Below are 19,441 nucleotides of genomic sequence, written 5' to 3' on the forward strand. Positions count from 1 at the left end.
TTTAACCAAGCATGCTTCTCTGTTTCGATACTGAAAAGCTATTTTCCTGCATCTTGCACGAACAATAGCAAGGCTAAGATAAAAAGACATTATGTACAAGAACTTATTAGGCATCTAACAACCATCACCCAATCAAGGAGAGGCTCCGCACGATATAAAATTCATTTACCTTTCCTCCATGAATTCCCTCTACTATAGTCACACTCCATCATTCATGTATTTTATACCCCTGTTATACACACCTCATCAAAACAAAGTGGAGCAGGGATGCCTTCCTTTCCCTACTCCCAACTCTACAAACCCTTCAAATCTGAAATGACCCTCACTTGTATGAGAAACACCAATATATCCCAAACAAGTCCAACAAAGAGGATCTAATTCCAAGTCATTTTACGAGGTCTTTATGGATTGTCAACCCTATATGAGAAGCAAATGTCCATGCTTCTCTATCTCTTGAAGATCAATCTTACAATCTCCTCATTTCAACTTATAGTCCTCCCAGAAAGTACCATTTACATAATCAATCTTAGACCTTTTAACTTTAGAACCTTTTGAAATTTAAAATATATCTCCACAATTTGACGCGTAAAATTTAACAAACTTAATTACATCAAGTAAAATTATATTACTCGCACGCAGCATACATTGTGGTTTCTATTCCTGTATATTACTCAATGCATCCAATATTCATACATCAAGTAAAATATATCTCCACAATTTGACGCGTAAAATTTACCAAACTTAATTACATCAAGTAAAATTTTATTACTCGCACGCAGCATACATTGTGGTTTCTATTCCTGTATATTACTCAATGCATCCAATATTCATAATGTTAGAACATTTATATATATATATTTTTATGTTGGATCATGTTGTAACTATAAGCTTTCTTTTGTTTTAGGGTTTATTATATTATACGAAATACAGATTCAGCCGCTCACTCGCTCTCTCTCTCTCTCTCTCTCTCTCTCTCTCTCTCTCTCACACACACACACACACACACACACAGAGTTTGAACATGGTATCAGAGCAATGGTCCGATTAGTGCCGTTGCTGCCGCGAGTTGCATAATCGGTGGTGAGGGTGTGTACTAACTTCAAGTGACTAGTCCGTGTTGTTTGTCGCTGTCGCCGAGAGGAACAGGGTTGCAGAGTTGTTGATTGCCGGAATTTTTCGTCGACGATCTTCAAATTACGGTCGCCAAGAAGTCTGCAGAGACCAACAGTGCTGTGTAGCCCGACGACAACTGACGACCCCTCTATCATTGTCGCCCATTGTCGTTGGTTGTGTAGTCGCCGTGGTGTGACTAATTTTGTGGCCGACGTCCATGTTTAGGGCTGATTGTTTGGTCCTTTGCTATCGGCGGCTTCTTTTCTATCTCCGAGAAAGAGTTATAGAGGTTGCTGCGTCCTCGCCGTCAGTGAGCTGTAGATTGGTGACTGTAAGAGTGAAAAAGAAGAAGAGTGTTTGGCTACAGGAGTGAAGGAGCCCAAACCTGGTTTACTAAAACCGGTTTTGCAGAGATCCAGTTCTGGCTTAACCCGGTTCTGCTGACCCAAATCATTAGATCAGGCCAAAACTTTTGGATCCGACCCGAACATGTGGATCCGACCCGATTTTTCTTCTGGATTCGACAAACACAGTTCCGAGCAGAATTTCTCTGCCTTCTCTCTGGGGCTCTGCCTTCTGTTTCTTTCTTCTTCTTGGGACAATAAGTTTTTTTTTTAAAGTTTAGTAGTCTCTTTGGTTAAGTAGTCATTCATGTAAGAGCTTTCAACTATTGCCACTGAACCTGCGGGAATTAAATCTTCAATTACACATTTTGATCATGATGGACTGCAAATTACAAGTATGAAATTAAGTAATTCTAATTACTTGTTGTCGGCTCAAGCTGTGAAAATCTCTTTAGAAGTCCGACGACAATTAAAATTTGTTACACATGATCCTCCATCTATAACTGCAATAGGGTATAATGACTGGGAAACAGATAACTATATGGTTATGTCATGGATGTGGAATAGTATGGAGCCTTCCATTGCAACTAACTTCATGTTTTTGAACACTACAAAGGAAATTTGGGAAGCAGTTAAAGAAACTTACTCTATGGATACAAATGTTTCTCGAATCTATTCTCTCTATGAAAAGATGTTTCATTCTCGTCAGTCCGGTCGGAGCATAGGCGAGTATTATAGTGCTTTCAAAAGCCTGTTGGATGAGTTCAATCAATACCACCCCTTGACTAATGATCTTGAAATTCTCAAGCGACAACGTGAGGAATTTAATGTTTCTATTTTTCTTGCGGGACTAGACCCTAATCTTCAGAGTATTCGGGAACAAATACTTGCTGGTGATGGAGGACTTCCATCTTTGGGTAACATTTATGCCCGATTACTTCGGGTTTCAGAACCATCACATAGAATGTCCATTGAGAAAGAAAATTCAGCTATGATGATTCCTTCTGTCACCCCACTATTTTATAGAAGTCGGGGTACTTCTAGTAGCAACCGAGGGTATAGAGGCAATTTGGGTGGTTCTCGTGGCAATGGTGGCTGTGATAGAGGTTGCGGTCACCATGGACATATCGATACTCGTCACTGTGGGGGTATTAATCATTCTATTGAGTATTGTTGGGATCTTCATAGAAAACCAACATGGGCGAATCAAGTAGTCACTTCTTCTGACATTGGTTGTTCTCATCCCTCTTTTGGCCAAGACAACCTACCTTTTACGGCTTCTGTAATACCCCTAATTTTAAAAGGATAGTCTCGGTATTTATTTGTTTGTTTTAATTGTATTTTTTAATTATTTAATTAATTATTTGACTAATTGCTTATGGGTTTAATTGAATTAGGTATTACTTGATTATTTGATTATGTGTCTATGTATTATTTGTATTTGTTTATGTGTTAATTATTTAATTAGATTATGTGCTTAAATGGTGTTTTGATTAATTGTAAATTAAATATTTTCTTTTCTTTTATTATTTTATTTTATTTTTCTTTTATGGTTATGGTTAGTAGTAATGGGCCAACCAATTGGGTCCCATGGACTACTTGGATAGGAGGTTGGATGCGTATGAATTATTACCCATGGATAGTTGTGCATAGATATATATTATATACATATATAAAAGGGAAAGTAATTTATTAATTACTTTTATGGTAACTTGGGTAGTAATATTTAATCTGATGTGAATGTTTTATATTTAAATAATAAAAATATACATAGATTTGATACGTGTTATATTATAAGTTACTTTATAATATTATGATAACTTAAGTATTACTGGATAATCCATTAATAAATAATGGAATGTGTATAATTCATTTATTTAATAAAGATTTACATAAATTATATACGTAACATATTTTACTTACCTTTTTAATATATATAAAAGGGAAAGTAATTTATTAATTACTTTTATGGTAACTTGGGTAGTAATATTTAATCTGATGTATATGTTTTATATTTAAATAATAAAAATATACATAGATTTGATACGTGTTATGTTTTAAGTTACTTTATAATATTATGGTAACTTAAGTATTATTGGATAATCCATTAATAAATAATGGAATGTGTATAATTTATTTATTTAATAAACATATACATAAATTATATACGTAACATATTTTACTTACCTTTTTAATATATATATAAAAGAGAAAGTAATTTATTAATTACTTTTATGGTAATTTGGGTAATAATATTTAATCTGATGTATATGTTTATTTAAATAATAAAAATATACATAGATTTGATACGTGTTATGTTTTAAGTTACTTTATAATATTATGGCAACTTAAATATTATTGGATAATCCATTAATAAATAATGGAATGTGTATAATTTATTTATTTAATAAACATATACATAAATTATATACGTAACATATTTTGCTTACCTTTTTAATATTTTTATTTTTATTTTTTTTAGTTGACTTGGATTGGGAAAAAGGATTAGGGTTATTTTATTTAATCTATAAATATATAGCTATAGGTTGTAAAAGGGGGTTAGAAATATTCACGTGATATATACTGGAGAGATAGTGTTAGAGAGGGAAGGAGGAAAAGGAAGGAATGAGGAGAAAAACCCTATAGAGAGAAGATCAAGGAAGAAGAAGTTTAACTTTCGATCCGAAAGTTTAAGGCAAGTTCTTCTTCTATCTCTTTCCCTTTGATTCATGTTTCTGTACATGCCTAAGAAATTCCAGGATTTATTAAACACATAAAATTAAATAATTATGCATGTTTAATTGGGTTAGAACATAGGTTTTATGAAATTGGTTCATATCTGTTCTTGTGTTATGAATTGATAAAATGTATGATTTTGATTTGATTTCTTATGTGAATTTTTACATGTTTAAATTATGTATTTTTCATATCTGTGGAATGATGGAACGTAGAAACATGCCTAGGATTCCTGAACATTAAATAAGGACTAGGTTTGGGTTTTAATAAATTTAAATAGACTCAATCATAATGATGCTTGCTATTTGAATGTTTTAAACAAACGAATGGATTTAATCTTTTAAAATATTTTAGCAATTGAGATTAAATGTGTAGGATGAATTGGATATAGAGAATCCTTATTTAACGGTATAATAAAATATCATCATGTATAAGATTCAGTTTGTGTAGGACATATGATATAGGAAGTTTAAAGAAATAATAAGTCATTCCTATTATGTGATAACTTGATATTATATTTATCATAGTTATTTATGAAATGTTTAATGTATTTCCTTAATTGTTACATCAATTGTTGGATTGTGTGGTTTAATGCACCGATATGGGACGGTGGCATTCTAGGGATGGATTAACTTATCAGTTAAGTCCTACCTATTTTATATAAGGGAATGGATTAACTAAAATATTAAATCCTACTTATATTTAAGTCAGGTCAGCTGAACAAGTTGAATGACTTATGAAGGATTAATTTATTATATATGAGAATGGATTAACTAAAATGTTAAGTCATACTTATATTCTAGTCAGGTCAGCTGAACAAGTTGAATGACTTATGGAGGATTAATTTATACTGGATAGGATGGTTACTAGATTATATATATATAAGTATGGTGCCATGATATGAGCTTGAGTCTCAGGATCAATGATTAGGGCGCGTATATCGCCAGGGATGTGTAGCTAGATATAGTGTAGTTGTGTACCCTGGTAGATCTAGGTACTCATGCCCACTATATGTGCGTTTTGCATGTTGCCTATTATTCAGGTTGAGATAACCCTATAGTCTAGTGAGGTTCATTTAGTGTGTATATATATATATATACGGACTACTAGTTACTGTTGGATTGACTAGGATGTATACGTGTATCGGATCTCTGCTTGGACTGTAGTAAAGTAGAACTTGTTTGTGGGCCTGATCCACCATTATTTTTCAGGTGTTCGTCACGAGTAGAGGTTGTTCGTGCTGAGCGGGGATCAGTCTACTTCATTCTTCCGATACTACATAGGAGTTCCTTTATGATTCAGTTTCCTGTTTTAGATTACTGTCATTTGTTTAGTTTGGATTTTCTAGGGGTCCACACAGTATGGATTCCCGAGTTGTATTTTGGAGGATCAGTTGTATCAGAAGAGTTTATTAATTAATGGAAATATATTATGAGGTTTATTATTAGATTATCATTTTAGTTTCTTGTCAGCATTTTATTTATTCTTCTTTATTCTTTTGTACTCTGTGTTCATTTATTATCAATTTGTTTTGATATCCTCGGGTATTCGGGCGTGGGCCTGGCCAACCCGCATTCGGAAATTCGGGGGTATCACAGCTTCTGTTTTGCCATCGAGTTCATCTAATAGTGACACCGTCACACTATCTCAAGCCGAGTTCAGAGCCTTGATGAACCAAGCACAACATAAGTTTGCTGATGTTGTTACCTTTGCCCAATCAGGTGATATTACATGTTTTTCGGATGTATAGACCTCATCCTCCTCTTGGGTTCTCGACTGTGGGGCATCTACTCATCTAACGGGTAATGGATCTCTATTTTCTCATTTCCACAAGTCTACCTCCACATCTTTTGTTACTTTGGCAGATGGTAGAACTCGTCCCATTATTGGTCAGAGCACAGTTAAACTCACTTCTTCCATTTCATTATCTTCCGTGCAATTGGTTCCGCAATTTACTTTTAATTTATTATCTGTTAGTAAACTAACTCAAGCACTTAATTGTTTTGTGACCTTTTATCCTTCCTTTTGTGTTTCAGGACCTCAAAACGAAGAAGACAAGGTGGCAACATTAAAAGAATGGCCTTTATTACTTGGATTGCCAATCATCTTTTAGTGTCGTTGCTCTCCATTTACAGGATTCTATATGCCAGCAGCATTACCGGTTAGGTCATCCCTCCTTGAGGCACTTGAAGTATGATCTACCTTTTCTTGAGTCGGTGTCAACTTTAGACTGTGAGTCATGTCAATTAGGCAAGCACCATAAAGTGTCTTTTCCTCCTCGTATTGATAATCGTCAGTCTTCTTTATTTGAATTGGTGCATACCGACATTTGGGGTCCTTCTCGTCATATCAGTTATTCAAGTTTTTCATATTTTGTTACCTTTGTTGATGACTATTCAAGGACGACATGGATGTTTTTAATGAAAAACCGTTCTGAACTTTTTTCCATATTTCAATTATTTTTTAAAGAAATTGAGGTCCAATTTGGCTGTGTTATACAAACTTTACAATCTGATAATGCTATGGAATATGTCAAAGGTGCTATTTCCACATTTTGTGACTCTCGTGGTATTTTGCACCAAACTTCTTCTTCTTATACTCCTCAACAAAATGGAGTCGACAAACGGAAAAATAGACATTTAATTGAAATAGCTCGGACTTTATTGATTCTTATGCATCTTCCAAAAGCATTTTGGGGAGATGATGTTTTAACTGCTTGCTACTTAATTAATCGTATGCCATTGTCCGTTCTTAATTGGAAATGCCCTTATTCTATTGTTTTTCCTACTCATCCGTTATTTGCATTGACTCCTCATGTTTTTGGTTGTGTGCGCTTCACTCGTATATTACGTCCTGGCATTGATAAATTGTCTCCTCATGCCATTAAATGTGTCTTTATTGGTTACTCTCAAACTCAAAAGGGTTATAAATGTTGGGATCTTAGCACTCGTAGTGCTTTTGTGAATATGGATGTTACCTTTTTTGAGGACACTCTTTACTTCTATTCACATGGTTCGTCTTTAAATTCTGATTTGTTGCTTTCATTGCCTGTCGTGTCTACTTCACCTGAGTCTGTCCCACCACTGACACTTCAAGTGTATAGTAGACGACCACAAGAAGCATCCCCCCAATTGTCTACTTCTATTGAGGCTCCTCCTCCTACTGATGATCTTCCTATTGCCTTGCGCAAAGGTACTCATTCTTGTGTTACTACACATCCTATCTCTAACTTTGTCTCATATAATTATGTTTCGCCCTCCTTTTCCTGTTTTTTTATCCAAATTGTCTTCCACTTTTGTTCCCAAGACTGTGTAGGATGCTCTTTCTAATCTAGATTGGCGCAAAGCCATGGTAGATGAAATGGATGCTCTTCATCATAATGGGACATGGGACCTTGTTCCCTTACCTCCTGGTTCCAAACTGGTTGGTTGTAAGTGGGTTTACACTGTCAAATACCTTTATGATGGATCTATTGAGCGTTTGAAGGCTCGTCTTGTTGCAAAGGGGTACACCCAGACTTATGGTATTGATTATGATGAGACATTTTCCCCTGTTGCGCAGATTTCTTCTATCCGAGTTCTTATTTCCATTGTCGCCCATTGTAACTGGTCGTTGTTTCAATTAGATGTGAAAAATGCCTTCTTGCATGATGACTTACTTGAAGAAGTTTATATGGAGCAACCAACTGGATTTTTGCTTAGGGGGAGTCTCGTTATGCTGTATGTCGCCTAAAGAAGGCCCTGTATGGATTAAAACAATCTCCAAGGGCTTGGTTTGGGAAATTCTCCAAGGCAGCACTTGCTTTTGGTCTTAACAGATGTTAAACAGATCATTCGGTATTTTACTAGCACACTAGAGCTGGTTTTATATTTCTTGTCATGTATGTAGATGATATTGTTATCACAGGTGATGATTCTGATGGCATTGCTAAGTTGAAGTTGTTTATGCAAAATCGGTTCCACACTAAAGACTTAGGTAAACTTAAATATTTCTTGGGTATTGAGGTTGATAGATCCAAGCAAGGTATAAGTTTATCACAAAGGAAATATGTGTTGGACTTATTAAAAGAAACAGGTATGTTAGGTGGGCATCCTGCTGATGCTCTTATGGATCCAAATATGAAACTCTTGTCTGATGAGGGTGATTTATTTGATGACCATGGAAGATATAGACATTTAGTTGGGAAATCAATTTATCTCAATATCATCCGATCTGACATTTCATATGCAGTTAGTGTTGTAAGTCAATTCATGGGAGCTCCTAGAGTACCACATTGGAATGCTATTTTTCGAATTATTTGGTATCTCAAGCAAGCTCTAGGTTTTGGGTTGTTATATAAATCGAATGGTCATCTCAGTGTGGAAGGTTTTACATATGTTGACCGGGCTGGATCTCCCTCAGATAGGAGGTCTACTGAAGGCTAGTGCACATTCGTAGGAGGAAATCTTGTTACATGGAGGAGTAAGAAACAAACGGTAGTAGCTCGATCTAGTGCTGAAGCTAAGTACAGGGCAATGACTCATACCACTAGTGAGTTGACATGGATACAACATTTTCTAGAGGAATTTGGGTTGAAAGTTAAAGCTCCGATTCCATTGTTCTGTAATAACCAAGCGGTTGTTCACATTGCATTCAGTCCTGTGTTCCGTAAGAGAACCAAGCATATTGAAGTTGATTGTCACTTCATTCGAGAAAAAATATCAAGTGGGAGCATTTGTACTCCATTTGTGAAGTCTGAGGATCAACTAGCTAATATGTTCACCAAAGCGTTGGGTCATAATCGGTTAAAGACTATCTGTTCCAAACTGGGATTATATGATATATATTCTCCAGCCTAAGGGGGAGTGTTAGAACATATATATATATATATATATATATATATGTTAGGTCATGTTGTAATTATGTATAGTTGGTAGGGTCATTATGTTGGGTCATTCTTTTTGGGATAGGGGGAGTACAAGATTTCTTTTGTTTTAGGGTTTATTATATTATATGAAATACAGATTCAGTCGCGCTCTCTCTCTCTCTCAGTTTGAACACATCAGAAAAAGGAAATGCATCCAATATTTATCAGAAAAAGGATACAATCCAATTGTTAACCCCAGATATCAGTTAACTGTAATTGAAACCTGAAAATAACTCCTTTGAATTTTCTCATTGCATATCCATCATACATGCACTATATCATATTACTAGTGCTATGATTTGCTCCAATTCATTGCATCTTTAAATATCTCTAATATATTTCTTACATATGTGGGTACTAAATGATTTTGCCACTATTAATCTAGTTCTACTATTATTCTTCATCTATGTTACTTGGACTCAAGTACATAAATCTGGTTGGGGGTATATGCCAATATCTCGGATCTCCTTGGATCCCAAATCCGATACAGGGGACTACACTTGAAATGTGGCCAAAGTTAGATAGGAGTAAGTAAACATGTCCTCCACACTTAGATGCTATACGTGTTAAAGAGGTTTCAATCTATCTCACAAGCTATCAAATTTGACCTTTATTTTCTTCTTCTTCCATAATTACAAATAGAGGATCATGATGCCCAATTTGGATTTATGCGTTGAACACATCCCATATCAATATCCATGTCATATCGTATCAACACCAGTCAATTGAGAAAAATAGGGGAGTCCATATAACACAGCTCTTCGTGATAAAAAAATTCACTAAACATACCACCAACCAAGACACCCTTCATTCCCCATATACTTCCATACCTCAATTAATTGACTAATTCATCCTAGACCCATCCATCAGCATTTTATCAAGGCATTGTAATCTAAAAAATTATAATTCCAAGGGGAAATGTTTTTTGACATCATAAAAAGTACCCGAATCCTCCAATTTTAAGTACCTAACAAAATTTCCATTGAACAATTCTTGGATGCATCTCTTCCACCTTTCTTTACTGTTTTCCTCAGCCCTGAGTAAAACCCTTTGATCAAGAAATCATACATATACTAGAAATTAGAAAAAATAAGACCATTACCAAGCCCCAACAGACAATAATGTATGTGTGAAGTAGAAAGAAAGAATCTTTAAATCTGGAAGCTTGCCATAATATTAGCTCTATTTAAATTACAAAGAAAATCAGTGAAACTATGTATACGAAAATCAGAGACATAATGTTTGGGTAATGTTTGATATTAGCCCTTGAGCTTCATCCATTTCAAAGAATGCACAAATTATTAAAACTACAAAAACCAGGTTCCATTCATTTAGTTTAGAAAGTCAAAACTACAAGACAAATATCCAAGGAAGTAAAAAAAAACTAAAAAATGCCAAAGGAAATTAACAATTATCATCCAAGAGAATGATGGTATCAATCTATATCAATTGCAATGAGATAGAGAAATAGTCATTCAAAATCCAACATTGCACTTAAGTCTAGCAAATTGATTTACCCAACCCAAGAAAAATGATTAGATAAGTATACTTCAAAGGCATTTCAGTATAAACAAAGAAATGTAATGTAGAGCAACAATAGAACATTGAGGGCAGAATCATTAGCATGCACTAAATTATCATGCTCTAAATAGAAACTGATATCAGTCTCCATCTAGTTTCTACAAAATCAAAGATGTAAATGTCAATAAGATAAAATCTAATTTAACATGAACATACAAACTGACCCTGAAATCTCATGCTTCAATTGTGTTACCGAGCACAAAGGAGAAGAGCTCACGAACGGGCGAAAACTCGACCAATCCAATATCCATTGCATACCCAGTAACTGGCAGCTTCATGTCCCGCAAAACAGTAAACGCCTCCGCCATCCGACTCTTGGGCACTTCTTCAGCAACAGGACAATAAGGAATCCATGATTCTGGGCGAGACTCCTCTCCAATTTCCAACCCCTCCTTCTTCAACACATCGCACAATTGCGAATGAAACTGAAGGAGAGATAGTGATGGTGTTGGAGCAAGAAAGAGAACATTGTTGTCATTTGGAAGGCTTCCAATGGATGAGAAAGATAGGGATAAAGGTTCTTGCTTTGAAGAGAAAGCTTTCATGGCGTTTTCGAGCTTTGAGGGGTCGATAAAAGGGCTGGAGAAGAGAGTGATGTGAGGTCTAGATTCAATTTCGATGAGCTGAGTACTGATTTGGCGACGAGCCAATACATTCCAGGCCTTCAAGACCTGGTTTTCGAGTGCAGGATCAAAGTAAAGTTCAATTGCATACCCTTGTGACATCGCTTGAATTCCACCAAATTAATATAAACAGTAAATTAAAGAAACACAATACCCAAATCCAAGATCAAGAATTGAGATCTTACGAAACTCCAATTAAGAAAAATGAAGAAGACCAGATTTAAACAACCCAAAAACAGCGAATTGAAAAAACAAACAAATAGAAAAATGAAAATGAAGAGCCAACCCTAAGAAGAAGAGTTGAGATATCAGAATAACTCACCAAGACAAAAACTGAACAACCAAATGATTGAGATTGAAAAACCCACAAACAGATAGAATCAAAGCCCTAATGATTAAGAAAAAGAGGGCTAGTGAGAGTTGGTAGACAGCGAACCGAGATTGGGGACAACTGAACAGAAAGAAAAAAAACCAAGAACGAAGACTAATTGGGAAGACTGAGAATTAACAATAAAATGAACCGAGAAACAGAGGAAAGCAAATACGGAGTAAAAGAGACTGCGTTGGAGATTAAAATTTGTCAAATATGGTAAAAAGGGCAAAAGTATTATTAGAAGGAAGAGCATGTGAAATTTAGATGATAAACAGACAGTTTTTGTCCAAACACAATGTTGTTGACTAACGAAATACGGAGTAAAAGAAAATAAATAAATAAAAGAAAGAAAATAAATATTACTGTATAAAAGATGGAAGAGGAAAAAAAAAATTATTATTTTATTTTGTGAGTAACAAGGAAATTTTGAAATTTAATTATGCAAAAATTACACTTAAATCTATTTAGGAGCCCAAATTTTAAATTGATCTATCTTAAAAGTATAAATTTTTATTTGATTGAAATAAGCAATTTAATTACATATACATCTAGAATAATTATTTAGGTCCAAAATGCCTTTCAAATTTTTAATTCAAATTATAAAATTAAATAATTCTTTCATTCAAAAAATTCAAAAGAAAATATAATTCCTTCTCCAAATTATAATAATAAAAAAATAAGATTCATTAGTCGATTTCAAGTTTAACACTAATTATAATCCAAATGTAACATTAATTATAAAATAACGAATCAATGGGCAAAATTAACAAAGTTTGTATCACCGATTAACTATTATCCCTTATTTATTTGTTTATTTTCTATCTGTTTCTCTCAACTACTTTCCAATTGTTATATCAGTTATCTACAACTAAAATGCATGTAGGGTTTTTATTTCCCTAAATAATTACATGTGGTTTTAAAGGTATTATTAGCATTCAATAAAAAGGTATATATTGATTTACCTACACATTCAACCAAATAATTTTACAGTTGTACAAGCAACAATTAAATCACTTTAGAAATGAATGTTGAATATATTAAATCGTCCAATACTCTGAATTTTTTCTTTAGAAAAGAAAAAATAGAAAAATAAAATAAAGATAAAAAAGAAATACAAATAAAAAGAAAAGAAAGAAAGTTCTATCACAGTTTAATGACATATCAACCTAACTCAGTCAAATGTCACAATATTATCTGTTAATTAAATATGTAAGTCTATATATATTTTTGAATTTCTTGAACGAAGAAATTATTTGATTTAAGGACAATTTTATATTTTGAAATAAAAGTTTGGATAATATTTTGGGCTTCCGTAAATGGATATATATAATTATTTTGCTTAATTCATTTAAAGTGAAAAATAAATTTTAAAATTAGACCAAATTGTTATTTAAGACTCTTAACTCAAAATAAGTGTAATTTTTTTTAATTAATAAAAAATTAGGGGCAAAGCATGTAATTACAAACACTCTCTCCCTTTCAATTTTTTTTTATCAAAAATATAATAGAAACAGGCCAATATATATATATATATATATATATATATATGTATATATGGCATGTATATTACTACGCGATATCCTGACCCAAACAGAGAATGGTGCGGGTACTGTATTTTCAGAAGCTTTGCTAGCAATCATGGGACCGTCACATCTCCCTCTTCCTCTTTTGGATCACTACATAACTTAAAAACCGTGCTTGCTGTTAAATATAGTCCCTATTAGATTTAGTATCTTTTTTCTTACATTTATACCAATAAATCTGATTATTTACTTCAAACAGAAATTTGAATAATCTCTTTTTCGTAAAAAATATTAAATAATATTAATGCAATTGGTATATTTAAAGTATCAAAATTTTAATTACTAGCCTTGATTTTAATATAAATAGAATGGCAAAACTTAATTCCATTTTTTTTAATTTTTTCAAATATTTAAAATAATATTTAAAATAATTACATAATAAGGTAATGTTAAGACGATCTATAGAACAATGGAGAGGCTGACATCACTGATCTAATCTCTATTTATATATTCGACACTTTGCAACTTACTTAGGGTTCACGATTCAACTACAACGCACGTTGTTGGGGTTCTTGTTATTCGTTCTCGAGGGCTTAATGACTCGATCCAGACGAGGGTTTTGATCGCTTGTGGGTTTCGATTTAGGCAAGGGTTACGTTTGATTCATAGGACGGTTTTGAGGTTTCGGCTCAGACGGGTTTTGGTCGCTTGGTGGTTCTGATCGCTTGAGGGTTCTGCTAGGGTTAGGGTTAGATTCATAGGGTGGTTTTGAGGCTTCGGTTAGGGTTCTGACATCACTGATCCAATCTCTATTTATATATCCGACGCTTTGCAACTTAGTTAGGGTTCACGATTCAACTACAACACACGTCGTTGGGGTTTCTCGAGGTGCCTCGATCCAGATGAGGGTTTTGATCGCTTGTGGGTTTCGATTTAGGCAAGGGTTAGATAAAATTCAAAGGATGGTTTTGAGGTTTTGGCTCAGACGGGTTTTGATCGCTTGGTGGTTTTGATCGAGGGTTCTTTTCAGACTAGGTTTAGGGTTAGATTCATATGATGGTTTTGAGGCTTCGGTTCAGAGAGGGCTCTTGATTGAGGGTTGGGTTGTGATTGCTAGTGGGTTTTGATCGCTTGAGGGTTCTATTAAGACAAGGGTTAGGGTTAAATGACGGCTTTGAGGTTTTGACGTTAATTTTGACTTTTGGTTTTATTTTTTTGTTAAATATAAACTAAAGATTACTCGGAAATGATTAGGAAATTGAAAGGAGGGAAGAGGAAATGATAACCTTTTGATATATTTGTATAATCATTAATCAAAGTATTAGGCACATTCTGGTCTTTATTGTTATGTAGAATGGAAGGAGTTCAAGCACAAAGAATGAAGTATCGCCACCTCACAAGGTTCTCAACCACCTTGAGGGGTCATGGTGCTTCAAGCGACCGTGGCATAAGTGGTGGTGGAAGGCACAATTATTTTCGATGGTTAAACAGCTCCCATGCCCCCTCACTCTAAAACTCTCCATCAATTGCTGAATTTTGGAGCAACAAAAGGCTCTCCTTCAGTCTCCCAGGAATTTCACCAAACAGGTATGAATGTATGCACACACAAAGATATTTTTAAGGACACAAATTTTAGGGGTTCGAGGATTGAAAATTTGACAGGCTAAAGAAGGTGCTTACCTATATCTCGATTTTTACACGTGTCATAGTCCTCAGGATTCCACTGACAACCTAGCCCACCAAAGAAGGATCGGCAAGTATAGCCATTTAAGGTCATTTGCACTGATCTCTTTATATTTTGACTCTTTAAAAATGTCAAATCAATTTTTTTAAGAGTCACATTAATAATTTTAAGAGTCACTTTAGTAATTTTCGCTCTGCAGAAACATACACTCTATTAGACTTTTTGAATTTTTGCTCTAAAAAATAATAATAATAAAAAATTAAAATAATAATTTTTTATTTTTTTTAAAATTTTTTCTTAAACGGCTATAATTTTCATCTTAGGCCAAATACACCATTTAGCCTACACATTTAAAATTTAAAGCAAAATTTTTTTTTAAAAAACTAAATTTTAAGGAAAAAAATATATATATATATTTTTTAATATATTTTTGGCCAAAATATATATATTTTTGGATAAATAATGGTTAATCAATATATTTTTTATTTAATGAATTTTATTTATTTAATTTTTTTTAAAAGAAAGTTCTAAATAACTTATTTTTTGATTTTTTTAAAAAAAAATCACAAAGAGCCAAAAGACAGGCAGCCAAACCGCGTCGTTTTGAAACCATAAAAAACAAAAAAAAAAAATTACCTGATCGCGGACCGACTTGCTGAATACTGTGAACCGCGAGCCTAAAATAGGCCCTACCAGTTTGAAGAGGCCGCTGCACTGACCAAAAGCATGTTTGGCTCGCGGAAAATGGGTTCCGCAAGTGGGCTGCGGATGGCCAGCGAGGGTTTTGATCGCTTGTGGGTTTCATTTAGGCAAGGGTTAGGTTAAATTCAAAGGATGGTTTTGAGGTTTTGGCTCAAACGGGTTTTGATCGCTCGGTGGTTTTGATCGAGGGTTCTTTTCAGACTAGGGTTAGGGTTGGATTCATAGGATGGTTTTGAGGCTTCGGTTCAGAGAGGGCTCTTGATTGAGGGTTGGGTTGTGATTGCTTGTGGGTTTTGATCGCTTGAGGGTTCTATTAAGACAAGGGATAGGGTTCAATGACGGCTTTGAGGTTTTGGTTCATACAGGGGTCTTGAGATTTTAGGGTCAGCGTTAAATTCATACGATGATGATCCAGAGAAGAATCCCGTGGGTTCGATCCATGGTCTAGAGGGTTCTATCTATATGATGATTATCTTCAGAGTTCTGCTAACATGTTTTTGGGTAAAAATTCACAAATCTATCATATTTAACTCATTTCTTTACCATTTATCAGTCTCAATTCGTTTTCATATTGATAAAGTTATACTTTTTGTATTAAGGATTAGTTATGGAAGGATAGAAATTGATTGATTATTGAGATATATTAGATCAATTTGTTATAGTATAAAAAATTACAATTACTTTACATGTACATATGAGTATATCCAGTATTTGTGTTAATCATTTGTTCTATTCCTATATTATTGTGTTGAATTTGTAATTTACCTCTAGTTTAATGGTCTAATGTAATTAATTTTTTATAATTTTGTTTTGCATTTGGGTAATTACCCCACCTTTCCTGAAGCATAATATAATTACACCGGCTTCTCCTGTTTAAAAAATTACTTGGTTCTCCCCTGTTGTGGGTAGTCAAGCTCTCCCCTACATTAGCAGTCTACATAAATATAATAACTATTGCGGGGAAAAATGTTAAACTGCACCTCACAATTTCCAGACGGGAATGTTGTTGGGGGCCACTATAGTATTTTAATCATTGAGGGAGGTCCATGTAATCATGTTATTCCTGAAGTTGGCCAATGTAATTTATTTTTTATGTTGTTTTTTTCTGGCATTTTATGTAATATATATACTTGCATTGTTGAAACAAATTTCTCTTCATATTAATGACTTCTAATATTAAGATTCGGAAGCTCGAAGATGGTAAGAGTGCTCAGATCTAATGATTTGAGAGGCTGGTGGTTCGAATCCACCCGAATCTATTTGATAATAGAAATAACGATTGAAGTTGCTTTTTTCTTTGAGAGCGAATGCGGTGGCTACTTTATTCTTTTCTCTTGCCGGTGTCCTTTTGAATATTGCTGGAGAAATGGCATAGGCAATATTTGGATATGAAGCTGAAATGTCCCATATAATACTTACGTATATTTTATCTTCCTTCATATGAAGCATGCTGCTGTAGGCACCTAGCTGATATTGACGGTTGGCTATAAGTAATGTGTTGGAGCCACGAAGGCAGATTCCTTTTCAAAGAGGTAATGGTTTCATTATGCGAAAGCTAAAAATAGTAGATGCCGGATGCTTGTGTTGAGACTAAAGTAATCTATTTAACTTGCCACAGTACATGCACAATCCTTTGCTCCTGTTAACATTTTAATTAGTTGTGTTTATTCATCATCCTAAACAAGACATTTTGGCTTGTTTGTAGGGGGGAAAAGGCTGTTCTTAGGCTGCTAGTGTTTAGCTTATTTACTCATACATTGTATCATTGGTGTCGGGACCTTGGTATAAATCATAGGTCCGCGGAGTCCAAGGTGTGTTCCTGTGGTGTTAAATGCCTTTATTATGGTATTTCTTTGATGGATATTTCAAATAAAGTAGGATCTTAATTTTTTATTGTTTTTGTAATTGAGCATTTGAACAAAGTTGGATTTTGATTATTTCTTTGGTGCAACAACTGCTCTCTGGATTAAAGGATGAACTCTTCTTTATGTTGTTCGACCACAATCTGGTGTTTCAACATTGTGATATCTTTTTGAGTCATACTCATAAATGAAATGGAGACTTCATTAATTTCCATTCTGGCACTGTTGAACTTCAATGAGTTCTTTCTAGACTGACATATTTCTACTGCATTTTCTTTCAGCGCTGATAGTTTGCAGTAATGCACATTTGTTTAAATGTAGTGATAATTGCAGTTTGGTGTCTTCTAATTCAGTGTATCCAAGTGTATCTGCTGGACAGGTATGCCATCATCTTGTTTTCCAATGTGCATGGCAATCTCCTTTGAAAGATGCCTCTTGTTGTATCGGATTTTTGAACTTTTCAAATCTTTTATTTGTGTTGGGTGAGAGTTATTTGGTGGCAGTCTGTGGTTTTCACCTACTGCTTCCTGATTTCAATGCTTTGGAGTACAGGTAGCATGCTGAAAATTACAATGTTTAGGAGATTGTAAGGATGGAATGGAAGCAAATGATTGAGCTGGATCGTTGGTCTCCCTGGCATCAATTTACATGCTTCTATGTGGTATTTAATTCAATATATATGTGTGTGTGTGTATATTTTCATTTCAATTGCTTTTTTAGAGGGTGTGAGAACAACTTAAATTTGCTTCTTGTTTTTTTTACCACAATAACTTGGGTTGAGGAAGGGAAGAGGAAGAGGAAGAGGAAAAATTGGAATATACTAATTTATATGATTATATTTAAGGAACTTGGCATTTGATGGGACCAACTCTAAGGCGGGCGGGAGAGGATTTACCGTGGAGTAACAGCTTTTTTAAAGAATAATGATTTTATTCATTTTTTTCATATGCATTTTTGTTAGCCTGAGTTACCTGACGAGCAGGCTTACTTAAAGAGGAGGATCTGTTTCATGCATTTCTATCTTAACATACTCGAACCCACACCAAACAGCTAGATGAGATGCGGTAAATTTGCGCAAGAAACCATAGCATTGTGCATGGTGGGTGGTCAAACAAGTTATGATGTGTCATGTTTCTAATTTACCAGCGGTACTTATGAAATTTAAGTTGCAAATGAATTAAGATTTTCAAAACGTGAAACATTCTTAGAATTGACAATAATATATGGATGATGGTCTTGAGGGTTCTCCATGCCTTTTTTCTGGTAAAAGTTCATAAATCCTCTATATTTTAACTCATTTCTTTTCCATTTATCAGTCTTTTTAGTTCAGTTTCACAGTGACTAATAATGTAAATTGTTGTATATGGTGGCAGGTTTTGATTGGCATTTTTTGGTATGTCTACTGTAATCTTTTCTATAATTTTTCATTGAGTTAGATTTTAATAGATAATTGAAAGTACTTTGATAAAACTTTAGTTTTTGTATTTAGGGCTAGATATGGTAGGATTGAAATGGATTGATTATTGATCAATACCGATTAAATCCGAGCTCTTGGAATTGAATTTGCTTCCGAAGGATAAACTTAAATGATTTGTGATGTTCTTTAACAGTTGGTTATAAGGAATGTGTTGGAGGCACTGAGGAGGAATCCTTTTCGAAGAGGTAACGAGTTTATTTTGAATAAGCTAAAAATAGTAGATGCCAGATGCTTGTGTTGAAACCAAGTAATCTATTTCATTAGCCGCAATAGATACTGGATCCCTTACTCAAATTAACATTCTTATTGGTTGTGCCTTTTCATCCTAAAGTACAAAATTTGGCTCGTTTATGGGGTGAAAAAATCTATTCTTAGTCTGCTTGTTCTTAGCTTATTAACTCGTTCATTGGATCGTTAATGTTGGGATCTTGATATAAATCATGGGTGTGCAGTTCTCAGGGTGAGTTCCTGCTGTGTTGAATGCCTTCATCATAGACTTGCTGTAATTGATCATTTG

General features: G+C 34.3%; 1 protein-coding gene across 2 annotated transcripts; it reads right to left on the minus strand.

Annotated features, from left to right (window-relative positions):
- Positions 1–686: 686 nt before the first annotated feature.
- LOC132283254 (uncharacterized) lies at positions 687–11,943 on the minus strand. 2 transcript variants are annotated; one of them, XM_059785180.1, is made up of 2 exons: positions 10,845–11,943; positions 687–1,795 (listed from the first exon to the last, which is right to left on the minus strand). In XM_059785180.1, exon 1 carries the CDS (start codon positions 11,403–11,405, stop codon positions 10,854–10,856), a length of 552 nt encoding a protein of 183 aa, XP_059641163.1. In that variant the 5' UTR covers positions 11,406–11,943; the 3' UTR covers positions 687–1,795; positions 10,845–10,853. The 2 variants fall into 2 exon arrangements, with proteins under 2 accessions (XP_059641163.1, XP_059641162.1); XM_059785179.1 differs by lacking the exon at positions 687–1,795 and adding an exon at positions 4,315–10,135.
- Positions 11,944–19,441: the final 7,498 nt, after the last annotated feature.

This window comes from Cornus florida, unplaced genomic scaffold (genome assembly GCF_030987335.1).
Source record: "Cornus florida cultivar Cherokee Brave unplaced genomic scaffold, ASM3098733v1 CherokeeBrave_3.0.0_Hap2_Chr11, whole genome shotgun sequence".
Lineage (NCBI taxonomy): Eukaryota > Viridiplantae > Streptophyta > Magnoliopsida > Cornales > Cornaceae > Cornus > Cornus florida.

Excerpts from the sequence above, each read along its gene's own strand:
- LOC132283254 (XM_059785180.1), bottom strand. The coding sequence starts at position 11,405 with ATGTCACAAGGGTATGCAATTGAACTTTACTTTGATCCTGCACTCGAA.